Source organism: Callospermophilus lateralis, chromosome 4 (assembly GCF_048772815.1).
Source record: "Callospermophilus lateralis isolate mCalLat2 chromosome 4, mCalLat2.hap1, whole genome shotgun sequence".
NCBI lineage: Eukaryota > Metazoa > Chordata > Mammalia > Rodentia > Sciuridae > Callospermophilus > Callospermophilus lateralis.
The window spans coordinates 5182054-5196432 of record NC_135308.1 but is presented as its reverse complement, the minus strand read 5'-3'; the positions used below and the strand labels follow the sequence as shown (position 1 = coordinate 5196432).

Sequence of the window (14379 nt, the reverse complement as noted above, 5' to 3'; positions counted from 1 at the left end):
TTGTTTCTTTTGTTTCGATTTCATTGATTTCGGCTCTGATTTTAATTATTTCTTGCCTTCTACTGCTTTTGCTGCTGATTTGTTCTTTTTCTAGGGCTTTGAGGTATAGTGTGAGGTCATTTATTTGTTGACTTTTTCTTCTTTTAAGGAATGAACTCCATGCAATGAATTTTCCTCTTAGTTCTGCTTTCACAGTGTTCCACAGATTTCGATATGTTGTGTCTGTGTTCTCATTCACCACTAAGAAAAAAATTTTTAATCTTCTCCTTGATGTCTTCTGTAACCCACTGTTCATTCAGTAGTGTATTGTTCAGTCTCCATGTGATGCAGTATTTTTTATTTTATCATTGATTTCCAATTTTATTCCATTATGATCTGATAAAATGCAGGTAGTATCTCTACTCCTTTGTATTTGCTAAGAGTTGCCCTGAAGCATAGTATATGGTTTATTTTTGACAAGGATCCATGGGCTGCTGAAAAGAAAGCATATCCACTTGATGTTGGTTGATATATTCTATATATGTCAGTTAAGTCTAATTTATTAATTGTGTTATTGAGCTCTACAGTTTCTTTATTCAACTTTTGTCTGGAAGATCTGTCCAGTGGTGAGAGAGGTATGTTAAAATCACCCAAGATTATTGTGTTGTGGTCAATTCGACTCTTGAACTTGAATTTGTTTGATGAACATAGCTGCACCATTGTTTGGGGCATATATTTCTGATTGTTATGTCTTGTTGGTGTATAGTTCCCTTGAGCAGTACATAATGTCCATCTTTATCCCTTTTGGTTAACTTTGGATTGAAATCTACTTTATTTGATATGAATATGGAGACCCCTGCTTGCTTCCGCAGTCCATGTGAGTGGTATGATTTTTCCCAACCTTTCACCTTCAGTCTGTGATATCTTTTCCTTTCAAATGAGTCTCCTATAGGCAGCATATTGTTGGGTCTTTTTTTTTTTTTTTTTTTTTTTAGTTTTTAGTTTTCGGCGGACACAACAACTTTGTTTGCATGTGGTGCTGAGGATCAAACCCAGGCCGCACACATACCAGGCAAGCGCGCTACAGCTTGAGCCACATCCCCAGCCCCTTGTTGGGTCTTTTTAATCCAATCTGCTAGCCTATGTCTTTTGATTGGTGAGTTTAAGCCATTAACATTTAGGGTTACTATTGAGACATGGTTTGTATTTCTAGCCATATTTGTTTATTTGTGTTATTTAATTTGTGGTTTTCCTCTTTGATTAGTTTTTCCTTTAGTGTACTACCTCCCCCTGTTGGTTTTCATTGTTGTTTTTCATTTCCTCTTCATGAAATATTTTGCCAAGGATGTTTAGTGCTGATTTTCTAGCTGTAAATTCTTTTAACTTTTGTTTATCATGGAAGGTTTTTATTTCATCTTCAAATTATGTATAATAATGTCTCGACCCAGAAGTTATATTATATCTAATTTATCAGGTTTCCAGTTTTGTTTCATTTTGTGGGTTTTTTTGTTTTTGTTTTTTTTTTTTACTTTGTGGGGTATGCTATCAGAAAATGATAATTTCAGAATCAAGAATTAAAAGAATATTAAAACATGAATAAAAAACTGCTACTGATTCTGAAAATAAGACAACTAATCAAATGCTCTATTTATGGGATATATGAAGGTAAATATATAATTAAGAAATGAAAATACTATGGAAAATGATTTTGAAAGTACCCTTAGCATAAACAAGGTTTATGTATGCTAAATAAAGTAAAAACCTAATGTATTTTTTTTTTAAGTAAATAATTCAGTAGGACATCCCTCTAGCAGGGTTATTGAACAACCAAATACTGAACAGGCAGAACCATGGCATTCACTACTGTCAAAGCTGAATGGTGGCCCCAGAAAGCACATCTATGTCTTAAGTCTGGGAGCTCATGAATGTTCCCTTATTTGGGAAACTGATCTTTGGAAATATTTATGTAAGAATTTTGACAGGAACTGATCATCCTGGATTATTTGGGTAGACCCAAACCCAAGGACAAGTGTCCTTATAAGAGAAAGACAGAGGGAGTCATGAATCAGAGCTGAAGGCAATTCACTGTACTGGACCATGAGAGAGCAACTAGAGGGATGTGGCCTCAAGTCAAAGAACCAGAAGCTGAAAGAGACCAAGAACAGTTCTCCTCCCGGAGCATCTTCTTAGAGGGATTATTCCCTAGTCTGCATTTAAATTTCAGACTTCTAGCCTTGGACCTGTAAGAATAAATGTGTTTAAGCACCTAAGTTTGAGGTGTTCTTTATGGCAGTCGACAAGAAAATTATACACTTAAATCAATGCCTTTTTTTTTCTTTTTAATTTGATTTGGCAGTAATGGGGATGGAACACAGGGCCTGGATCATGCTAGACAACTGTTCTACTACTGAGCCACATCTCCAGGATCCCCCCCTCTTTTTTTTTATTTGGGACAGGGTCTCACAAATTGCCCAAGCTGAAGTGGAATTTGGGATCGTCTTGCCTCATGAACTACCATACCTGGCTGAATCAATGTCTCTCACAATAGTAAAAAGACTCATGTTGATTTTCAATGAATCTAAAATTAATAGCATGCAAAAAATTTTAAAAATTCATTTTATATATTCCAAAGGAATAAAGAGTAAAGGTATACAGAGTTTCAGTACTAATGAGAGGCTCTGAAAGAACCTAAAAGGATAAACAAGTTATAAATAATAATTTTAATAACATTGATTGAAATTCTTTCCTATCTCAAAGATACATATGAAAATAGGGAAGAACAGATGTCTACCTGACTCCAGTGGGATATCCAAAAACTCGCTGGAAGCAGATCTTCCTGCCAAGAACAGGTGGTAAAATTCATGGACCTACTTCCCTTCAGCTTATAAAATTCTATGCAAAAAAAAAAAAAAAAAAGATATTCCACAACTACTACTATGAACAATTTCCTTTCAAACCTAAAATTAAAAGGCACAGAAGTGCCATTTTTAAAATATTTTCTAATCTGGGCTGGGGTTGTAGTTCGGTGGTAGAGCATTCACCTAGCACGAGTGAGGCACTGGGTTCAAACATCAGCACCACATAATAAATAAAGGTCCATCAACAACTAAAAAAATCTTTTAAAATATTCTAATCTAAAAATGCTTCTTCAGTGTGTATAACCTGATGAGTTTTATTTAAAAACTTATATTCTCTTAAATTCCTAAAATTTCCTTCTGAAATGAGTCAACAGTATTTTAGACAGAATAAGAGGATCACCAAGAGCCTTGTAAATGAAGACTGACAATTCAAAGTTTGTCAAAAAAAAGAAAAACTAAAATTTTAATCAAAACATCTCAAAGTCAATAGTGAAAAATAATACATTAAAAAATAAAAATAAGCTGAAAGAATGTCCCTATAAATCTTTTTCCTTTTTATATTTGAAGTTAGCTATTCATTCCTTTATTGATTTATTCTTAAAGAAAACCATCAATAAAATATTATAAGGTAGCCCTGCTTACACAGGACACCCAGATTTTAGGAAAAGACTAAAACGTTCAAAATACCCTGCTTTGTCACTAAACAGCAAATAATGCCTTCAGAAAAAATTATTGGGTCTACATTTTTAATAACTGTTCATAAACTGCTCTGATGATCAGTGAGCAATTACACTTAGGATCCCTGACAAGCTTTATCAAGGGACACTCATTAAGTAAAATTTTGAGTTATACAGCAGACATCCTTTCATGAATACATAAAGACTATGAATGGACATTGGACCCTTTTACTAGAAATAACAGGGGACAAAATCAGTAAGTTAAATGCTTCAAAACCATTTGCTAGACTGTCCCAAGAATGACACATTTTAGTCAGCAATACACAAGGTAAAGCATGTAATTTCAGAAATACTGTGAAGTTTTACAATAATTTAAATAAATAAATTGCTAACACAAAAGACTCCAATGGCATATTCTACATTACACTGTGTAAAACACACTGTTTTTTAGACAAAAGTAAAACAACCCATCACAGGTAGAACAAATTTTCCAAAAGCTGACTGACATGTTCTGAGTTGTCATTTGACGCAAAATTTAAAAACTTAACCATGATAAAACCATACTTTTAAACTGAGTGAAGTAAGAGACTGGGGTGAAGTGATCATCCTTAATTTGTGAAAATTTTATGTGAAGTCCATTTTAAAAGTCAATTTCCAAGAAACTATGATCTGGAACAGCGATTTTTCTTTCTTTCCCAGAAACGCTTAAAAGATACTGATTTAAATGGAGACCCTGGCCTCTCCTAGTTTCCTTCCCCACAAATAATCTCCAAGTGCAGCAAATTCAATAAGAAATCAATCGTTCAACTGCAAATCCAATGTAGCTGCCAGCTGACTACAGGATGAAAAAAAAGAAGTGCAGAAAGACTGGAGATGAAAGTCTCTGGGCGTCCCCACCTGACCCCCAGGAGGGATGGCGGCAGGAAGAGGCTAATAGGGCACTCAGAAGAACCAAGAATCAAGCTCTTCTTTGAAACTGAGAAGTAAAAGGACAATTCACATTTTTAAGATACTTCACATATTTTAAGATTAAACTAATGTTGTTAAGACCTTCTACTTTTATTGTTTTGCAAGTTTAACCTACAAATCCTATCTGTATAGAGAAAGAAACTAACAGGGAGAAAGCAATCAGACAAAAAATCAGGCCCACATTCAGACCTAGTCAAAGTTGGCAAGAGCAGCTGTATCTACAGTAAGAATTCTACCGTAACAAATGTATTAATTTCCTAACCCTGCACTCACTTGCTCTGGGGAAGAACGCAAAACAGAGTTTTATTCATCCTCCAAATGGTAACATCAGTTGCAAGAGGTCCTTTTAAAACGCACTTCTGAGTGGAAACGGATCCTGTTCCAACACTATCACCTTCTTGGATGAAATGCCAAAAACACCGGCCAAGTGCTTGCCCTACTTAAAGTGTTCATCTCACCTACTGTGCCAGGCACCAAGACACAAACACCAGACCGGGCAGGGGGCAGGGACGCGGGCAGGGGCGGGGGACCCCGCTGGCAGCCTCGGAACGACGTTACTACCGCCTCCCAGAGACCTCGGGGACCTGCAAGGAACCTCAGAGTGAAAAACGAGAAACTTCGCCCCCGGTGGGAGGATGGGTGCTAGCACGTGTTCTTGGGCTGGACCTGCCAAGAAGGCCAGGGTGATCCCAAACCCCGGGGTGGGGGCTCAGGTGGACGCAGCGGCGCCGCGGGGCCAAGGGGCTCACCTGCACCCCGGTGTAGTTCTCGAAGAAGAAGAGCACCGTGCTCTGGTAGACCCAGTACAGCCGGTCGTCCACCGCCTGGTAGATGCGGGCGGGCAGGAGGGCGGACAGCAGCCGCCAGACCCCCCAGGCCAGCACGTAGGTGGGCGCCGAGCCCAGGAGCACGACGCCCGGCAGCAGGTAGCGCATGGAGTACATGTGGAGCACCAGGGACAGCAGCATCCTCCCGGCTCGGCGGCCGGGGCTCCGCCTGTCCTCCCCGCCCGGCGCCGGGCCTCAGCCGCGGCCGGCGCGCGGCCAATCACGGCGCGGGGCCGGGCGCGCCGCCGCCCCCTCACCTCCCAGGCCCCGGCCGCCGAGACGCCGAGCCCGCCACCCGCTCCCGGCCTCCGTCCCCAGCCGCATGGGCCGCGCCGCCGCCGGGGCGCCGACTGGGAGTGCGGGCCGGCGCGCTGCTCGTGGCCGCCGCGCAAGGGGACGCGTGGCCCTGCGGAGCTCCCTGCTCAGGAGCGGTGACACCCCTTGACCCTCGCCCGTCACTAGGTCTCCTGCCGGGGAGGGGCTCCGCGGCAATAACGCTTCTTCCTATTGGCCACCCGTCACCGTCGTTCCCGCCAGGGGCGTGTCTCTGCCTGGAAAACCGCCCTCCGATTGGCCAGTTCCCACTGACGGTTGAGTTGAAACTGCCGCCCGGGTGCGCTGGGGGCGGGTTCTCGCCACTGCGCATGCTCCCCCCGCTGAGTGGCTGCGGATGCGCCTAGGGAGGCGGTGACTGGGAGCCCCCGGGGCAAGGTGGGTGTGGGTCGTGCAGGGGCTAACGCCCGTCTGCCCCTCGCTGGACCTTCGCCCAGCTGGTTTGAGCGACCCTCGGGCTGCCTGGAACACGCCCTCCTGCCGGTACGCCCGGGGGTCCCTGGGTGCTCCCTGCGAGCCCCTGGAGGAGCGCAGCCGCCGAGACGCGCGCGTTTGGGGAGCCCCGGGAACGCGCCGGACCTCGTGTGTGTAGCGAACGTTTGTCCAGCGCCCTGTGGGAAGGTCAACGAGACGCAGTTCGAATGGTGACAGTAGTTGTTCCGAGCGCTGTCGAGGTCCCTGCGCGGACAAGTGGCAGGCGGCTTTCGGCCTCGTGGTCTGCTGAGGCCAGGCAAGGGACGCGCACCTCCTCGGCGTTGCCCAGCCAGCGCAGGAGATCGGCTGTTCCCGTCGGTCTCACTAGGGAGTTGCAGGGTTAGGCCTGTCTTTCTTCCATCACAGGAATGATGATAATGGCATGTTTGTGCGTACGAGCAGGATGTTTCCAACAGTTGATTTAATATTAGACCTTTGCAGATTTTTTTTTGGGGGGGGGAGCCTCATATTTTTGTGTGTGGTGCTTAAAGTACTTACCTACACTTGGAGAATCTATAAAGTAAATATTTTTGTAAACTGGGGAGGTGATAGACAAGCATCCACAGACCTTGTAGATCTGTCTGCCCTAACAAGTTGAGACTAGACTTCCCTTTATTAGGAAAATGTATAGAGTCAGGCTGTCTTCACATTAGGATCTATAGTCAAAAGTGAATAAATGTGTCTGTGCAAATATGTTGATTTGGGGGAATTATCCCCTCTTTTTTTTCTCTTGTTTTCTCCTTTTCCATCCAGACTTCTTAATCATCAACTCACATCCCCTTTTCTGTTTCCTCATCTTGAGTTTTGCTTAATCCCTTTTGGTCAGAGTCCATTTTCCTTTTTCCACGGTTGCTGAAATGGTGCTGCCCTTTTCTTTTTTTTTTAATTGTAGATTGACACAATATCTTTATTTTATTTATTTACTTATATGTGGTGCTGAGGATTGAACCCTGTGCTTCACGCATGTGAGGCAAGCACTCTACCCCAGCCAGAAATGGTGCTTCTTAAGGAGCAGACTGCTGGGCGCCTGGTTGACACTGGACACACTGATTCTTCTTCGTTCCTGGTGCTGCTTTTAACAGGGATCCACGCTGGATAGAAAGGGGGAAACCAGGGTACCATGGGAGCAAGGATGGTGCTAAAGTCAATAATCCTACATATTGATTCCCAGGAGATATTGGAACCCACAGAGCCACCTGACAAAGTGAAGCAGAGCATTCTGCCTGAGGGATCTGAGGTCTCAGTCCAAGTTGAGAACAACACATTGAGTGGAGGTTGGTAGCTGAGAGAGTGCTTATAGTGGGACAAACTTAAAAAAAATTTAGATGCTCACTGAAAGAATGCTACATATTCCCCTAACACATTATTGAGTTGATATTAAAGGGTTTTTAAATTATAAATTTAAATAGTTACAAAGGAAGTAGATTCTGATGAGTACCGTTTTGAAAATAAAGTGGCTACAAAAATCTTAGACCCGCAGGTCATTAGTACCACAGTGAATTTGTACCTACCCTGATTCATTTTAAATATACTGAAGCCTTTTACCAGTTGGAAAGTTTGCCCTGATCATTATTCTCCTGAAAAATGCTTTTTATTCTTCTACCACAGGATTCTATCTTGGTGGAATATGCTTTTAAACATCAAAGTCATTGATGAAAGCATTTCATCAGAGTTCTGAGTATCAAAGTTTCTTCTGCATTCAAGCATTAACTTTGTTAATGTCAAATGGTATGTCGGAATCTGATAAAGGGGGCCAGGGTTGTGGCTCAGCTGTAGATCGCTTGCCTAGCATGCATGAGGCATTGGGTTCCATCCCCGGCACCACATAAACATAAATAAATAAATAAAGGGTATTGTGTCCATCTACAGCTAAAAAAATTTAAAAAAAAAGAATTTAAAAAAATCTGATAAGGACTTGCAAGTAAGAAAATGTATCAAAATGCACCTCAGCGCAGCCTTTATTAAAAGAAACCATCAGGCTATCTCTTGTCCTCAATGTTATTCTTTCTTGCTACCTGAGGAAGGTGCAATACAGTGTCATTTGGGGTGCTCTGGGTGGGAGTGGAGCCATTGTCCAGCACAGGTCTGGCCTCCAGGACTCTGCTCAGGTTCAGCGGTCAGGAAGGCTGAACATGTGACAACTAGGTTTTACTGCATCTCTAATCTGTATTCTCAGGGATGCTCACAAACCTACACCAAAATAAGAGCCATATAGGATTTAATTGCAAAAATATTAAGACAAATGTACTACAAAAATATCGAGGTAGAGAAAAATTTTTTTTAAAGAGAGAGAGAGAGAATTTTAATATTTATTTTTTAGTTATCGGCGGACACAACATATTTGTTTGTATGTGGTGCTGAAGATCGAACCCGGGCCGCACGCATGCCAGACGAGCGCACTGCCGCTTGAGTCACATCCCCAGCCCGAGATAGAGAAAATTTTACCAAGGATGGTGCTAAGGTCAATAATCCTACTATTGATTCCCAGGAGATATTGAAACCCACAGAGCCACCTGACACAGTGAAGCAGAGCATTCTGCCTGGGGGATCTGAGGTCTCAGCCCAAGTTGAGTTGACAGGAAACCTGTGGCCCTCAGGTGTGTTATAAATCGGCCACCCTAAGTGGTAACAGAAAGGTGCTATCTGAAACCAGTACCCTTAGAAGCCAAGGAAAGCCGCTGGTCTGAATGTGAAAGAATGGAAAGATCTTGAACTAGGATACCTTTTATCTACTCACAGCTCCCATCACATTATCTCCCTCCCCCATGTTCCTTAACTCCTTCAGAAATAGTGGTTATGAGGAGCATCCTGGCCTCCGCAGGCTGCTGGCACCTGGGTTAACAGTGACATCCCCAATTCCCCTTTACTCCTGGGACTTCTTTCTGGTCAGTTTCCACGCAAGCTTTTATTTTTCCTTTTATACAAATAAAACAAGAAGACATTCTCGTTCTAAAAGATTTAAACAGTAATCTGTTTGAACACTGAATGAAAGTCTTTCACTTACATCCAGTTTTCTTACCCACAGTTTCCACTGTGTGCTTTTCTAGTTTATGCAGCAGAGGTTTGGCAATCCGATGCCTCTGTTCCCCTCTGGAGATCACTAAGGCTTTCATTCAGATAAGCTCCCCTCCTCCTGGCCCACCTGCTTTGGAGGAAGTTGACCCTGCCCTCCTGAGGCAGGGCAGGATCAGTCTAGTGCTTGCAGTGGGTCCCCACCCCCAGCCTGGACCTTGAGCCTCTCATGCTCACCAGGGTGCTCTCAGGTAACCTAAGGTACAGAGTATTTTTGCAGTGACACTGAAATGCCATTTATCTTTTCACTGGGCTGAATTTGCAGTGGTGGTGCAAGAACAGTGGTGGGTAAACTGCAGTGACCCCAAACTACACTAGTGTCAGCTGTTCAGCACCACAGTCTCAGGGTGAGAAACCGAAACCACATTTCACTAGATGGTAACCTTAATGAGGCAGTACAGAACACTTAAGTAGATCTCAACCCCTGGCTACAGATCTTGCGGTATTCCCCATGGCTGCATGGAGTATGCCGGAAGTGCTTGGGAGGCCTAGTGAAAACATTAGCTCTCTGGAGGAAGAAGCCTCTAGGGCAGGCTGAACTAGCCATTTTGTATGTGGAATGTCATTTTTACTTGAAAGAATATCTAGCAGATAAACTGTGCTTGTCCATTTTGTCAAAAATGAACAATAGGATACCGTTTAAGGAAAACAACAGATAATAACTGCCAATAAGATTTTCAAGTGAATATTTGAATTTTGGAAAAAGTATTTGCTCCCAGGAGTTTGACACCTTCCTACCACTTGAATTTTTTTTTTTTTTTTGGGGGGGGGTTGTTGAGGTACTAGGGATAGAATCCAGGGGTACTTTATCACTGAGCTACAAGCTACATCCCCAAAATATTTTTGAATATATTTTTTAGTTGTAGATGGACACAATACCTTTATTTTATTTATTTATATGATGTGCTGAGGATCAAATCCAGGGCCTCACGCATACTAGGCAAGTGCTGTACCACTGAACTACACCCCAGACCCCCAAAATATTTTTTATTTTGAGGCAGGGTCTTGCTAAATTCCTAAAGCTGCCCTTGAACTTGGGATCCTCTTGCTTAGCCTCCTGAGTAGCTGGGATTTATAGGTGTGCACCACCATTTCCAGTCCACTAGAACTTTTTAAAATGAGATGTGTGATAATAGTAATCATTGTGATTTTTCAATATTGTATGATGAAATGTGTTGACATTTAGATCTGTGTAACTCATCAAAGATTTTCTGAATACTCAACACATGGTGTTTAAAACATTTGGGTAAATGATTCTTTCCATGTATATAATAGACTACTGTTTGTTTTTTTTTTTTTGTGGGGGGGGTTGCTGAGGGCACTTAACCACTGAGCCACATCTCATCCCTTTTTTATATTTTATTTAGAGATGGTCTCACTGAGTTGCTTAGGGATTCACTGAGATGCTGAGGCTGGCTTTGAACTTTCAGCAGTCCTCTGCCTCAGCCTCCCTAGTTGCTGGGATAACAGTGGTGCGCCACCAAACCTGGCACCATTACTTTTAAAGGAATTTGTAAGTGCCGTGGTACAGGAGGTCTGTTTTTGAACAAAGCTGAATCCAGAACACTGCAGAAGGGAAGACAAGAAACCTGATGTGGACCTCAAGTTGCTGAATTAGGTCAGCCACAAGCTACAAGAGCAGACAAATCTTTATTGTTAACCCCTCTTTGCGGTGGGTATTCCTTTTATATATTTTATATCCACCCAGCCACCCCCCGCTAGAAGCCGAAAGACTCTTCTGTAGGCGCCCCTGTTCCTCACCTGCTGGACCCTCATAGACCACTAAGGCGTCCATTCACTTAGTCAGGAATGACTGAGCACTCACCCTGTGTCACCAGCCCCCATCTAGTCAGGAAATAGAGCCGTGAACAGGCAGCTGAGGTCCCCGTTTTAGTGGGACTTAGGTGTCAGTGATGAAAGACACATTGTACAAGACATTGTCTCACAGGGCAAATAGTGAAATCAAGTAGGGTGGTGTTAAGGAGTGGCGCCCTTAAATTGCCAGGCCAGGAAATGCCTCTCTAAAGAGGGGACATTGACATTAAAATGATGAGAGGAAGCAAGCCACATAAGGACCCAAGATGAGACTTTCCACCTGAGGAAACACGACGCTCCCAGGACAGCACGCAGTCAGAGAGCATCGGCTTGCTCTCCAGGGACGTGACTCCTCGTCCATCTCAGCACTTCTCTTCCCAACCTGGGTTCAGTCCAGCAGTAAATTCCAGTGGTTTCACCACGGAATACAGCCAGAATCCACGCCCTCTCCACCTGGAGGTGACCACGCTCACGAGGGACCATCACCCCTCCCCTGTGCAGTGAATCACCCCACACCAGTCTCCACAGCTCCAACTCACCCTCCCACGCACCCCATTTACTGGGCCCTCTACACACTAGCTGTTAAGGGTTAAATCATACTCTCCAAATTCATGTGAAAAGTCCTACTGCCCTGGACACTGCAGTGTGACCTTGTTTGATGGAGGGTTTTCATATGAGGTAACCAAGGTAAAGTGAGGTCGTTAGGGTAGATTCCAATCCTTTCAGGAAGGGCACATTTGGACATAGACTTGCAAGTGTGAGATAAGACTTGAGAGTACATGGGGAGAAGACCCACCATCTGCAAGCCAAGGAGAGGCCAAGGTCAGAGCCTCCCCTGAGCCCACAGAAGGAGCCCCCCTCCCACAGCGCACCTTCACACTTCCACTCCCCCTGACTGAAAGACAGGGCTTGGCGGGCCTGTGACCACCTGTGTGGGTTCTGCCTTGCCAGCCCTGGCCAACTAACACTGGTGAGCAGTCCAGCAAGGATGTGGGTCCCCACGGGCGCACGTCAAAGAACCATTGTGCATTAGACTTGCTGAGTCCCTGGTCTGGCAGTGTCCACCAGGCATTTGTCCAAACCCAGTTAGATCCTCTGTAAAACTGCTCAGACCTGGACCCCACCCCTGTAAATGCCTCTGGACACCCCTCTGAAACCCTCCCAAGACCCTCGCCTAGCTACAGGAGTGTCTAACTTGGTTCTGCTTGTCATTAAGTTGCTCTGGAGGTCTTTCTGAAGAGCTGACCATCCTAACCTCTTGTCCTTGCAGTGCATCAAGCAGAAGGGAACTTCCCTAAATCTGGAATGTTCTTCCCCCTAATATGGACATGTTTGTCCCTCATTTCTTTCCCAGTCTGTTCAAACGTATACAAAACTATGCCTGACCATCCTAAACAGTAGGGGCCCCCTATGTCATTACCCCTTGTAACAGGCACTGCTGTTTTCCCCAGTATCTATAATTGGATCCCCAACTTACCTAAGGATGTGGCTGCTTAAATTGAAGGCTGATCTTACCAGCTTCTCCTGTATCTTGGTGGTTTGACTATAGCCAATGAAATGTGAAGGAAAGTGGCCTATTTGGCAATGGGATGTGTCTGTGTCTTTCTTGTTGGGAATGCATGTGTGATAGGTAGGGCTCCAGCCGCATTCTGGCAGGCACACCTAGAGGAGCAATAAAATTAAAAAAAAAAAAAAACTTGAGTTCCAGTCACTGTGGAGCATCACTGACATTGGATTTACTGCCTTCAGACTTCCTGAAAATTAAAAAGAAATAAACTGTTAACTTATTTAAATGTATTCTAGGTATTTTTTTAGGCATATAGTACCTCCATAATCACCTTATCATGCTTTATATCATATTCATTTCTGTGTGACATATGTATTTAAAATCTGTCTCCTCAGTAGGATATAGGCTTGTAGAAAGGAGGGACTTTATTTTAATTTTGCTACATTTCTACAACCTGGACCACTGTCCAGCAAGTAACAGGTCATTAAAAACTTGTTGAGTAAGTTCAAGAGTACCCGTGCACTTCAGGAAGAGGTACCGCATGTTTTCCTGGAGACATTTCTACCCTGGCCTGCTGCCACTATCTAGAAGCCTATGGGACACTTTCCCAGTCCATCCCCTTCCCTGGAGTGTTCCCCAGAGGACTGCTAAGTGAGCAGAGATAGAGAAGCCAGCTCTGCCTGCAGTTGCCCTGCAGCCCCAGAGGTTGGCTGCAGAGACAGGTGATGGCCACGCAGACCTGAGCACTGGGCATAGAAAGTGATAGAGAAGGCCAGTCATGATCACAGCCTGGAAGCCCCAGCCACGGCGCGTGGACGCCTTGGAGGCAGGGATGAATGAACTTGCAGGGACAAAATGCCACATGTGCACAGCTCCTGTGCCTGGAGGAAAGGAAGAGAGAAGGGAGCAGCCCCACCCTCTCACGTGGTGGGCAGCTGACCAGCAGCTGTCCAGGGCCCTCGATTCTTCACCACGAACTCCCTTTCTCTGATGCACTGGAATAGGCTCAAGTCCTTCATACCAGGACAGTCCTGGCCAAGACTGGCTCCTCAGGACAAGGCCTTCCTACCATCCCTCCCTGCCACCTTCTGTTCTAGCCTCTCCACACAAGTTTCTTTCAGTTCTTTAAATTAAGGGCCCTGCTGTCTTGACCCTGGGCACCTGGGCTGTCATTGATGCTAGAAGGCCCCTCCTCCCCAGAGTATCCCCAGGACTTGGTCAAGTTTCCTCCCTGTGGCAGCCTGCCGGACCTCGCCCACCTGCTCCCCTGGCCCAGCAGGGCAGCTGCTCCTCCCACCCTCAGCCCCAGGACTGTGGCATTTGCTGGGTGGCTGAAAGGCCTGCAGTTTGCCTCTGCTGGGAGCATGGTGTCCCTTCCTCCTTTCCATGTTCTCCGTCCAGAGCTCTGTCCTCTGTGTGGCATTTCCAAGGTTTTCTCTGAACAGCCCTTGGGACTGAAGCTCTCTGGCCATGCTGGCCAGGCCACTTCTGCCCAAGGGGTTCTGAGTGAGTCCACTTCCTTCTATGGGTTCAGCTGATCCCATATCTGAAGACTTGTCTTGAGGTACCGACTTTTTTTTTTTTTTTAACTCTGCCTTCCTGACATCTGAATCTGGACATTCTATAAGAATTTCAAATATTCTTAGCAGAATGTGCCACCACCACCTACGACCACAATCCCAGTCCTCCTGAATCTCCTGAATTTGGTGCCAAAAAAACTGGAAGTTGGCTGATCTTCCTGTGCCTCCCTCTATGCAGGCCTGTCACCTGCAGCGCTCAGCTGGCTGGTGGGCACCAGTTCCTTTTTAAACAGATGCCTTTGGAGGTGCTGTCTGCTCTAACTATAGCACCCAGGAGCAGGCGGATCC

General features: G+C 44.7%; 1 protein-coding gene across 2 annotated transcripts in view; it reads right to left on the bottom strand.

The window, feature by feature from the left end:
- The window catches only part of Agpat5 (1-acylglycerol-3-phosphate O-acyltransferase 5), a 65491-nt gene extending 59971 nt beyond the window's left edge, over positions 1 to 5520 (bottom strand). The window contains exon 1 of one of the 2 annotated variants that reach the window (XM_076853502.2): positions 5233 to 5520. In XM_076853502.2, the coding sequence (XP_076709617.1) occupies positions 5233 to 5451 (219 nt within the window). In that variant the 5' untranslated portion in view covers positions 5452 to 5520. The remainder of the gene's footprint in view (positions 1 to 5232) is intronic. The other variant, XM_076853501.2, reaches the window with a different exon arrangement.
- Between the last annotated feature and the right edge of the window lie 8859 nt (positions 5521 to 14379).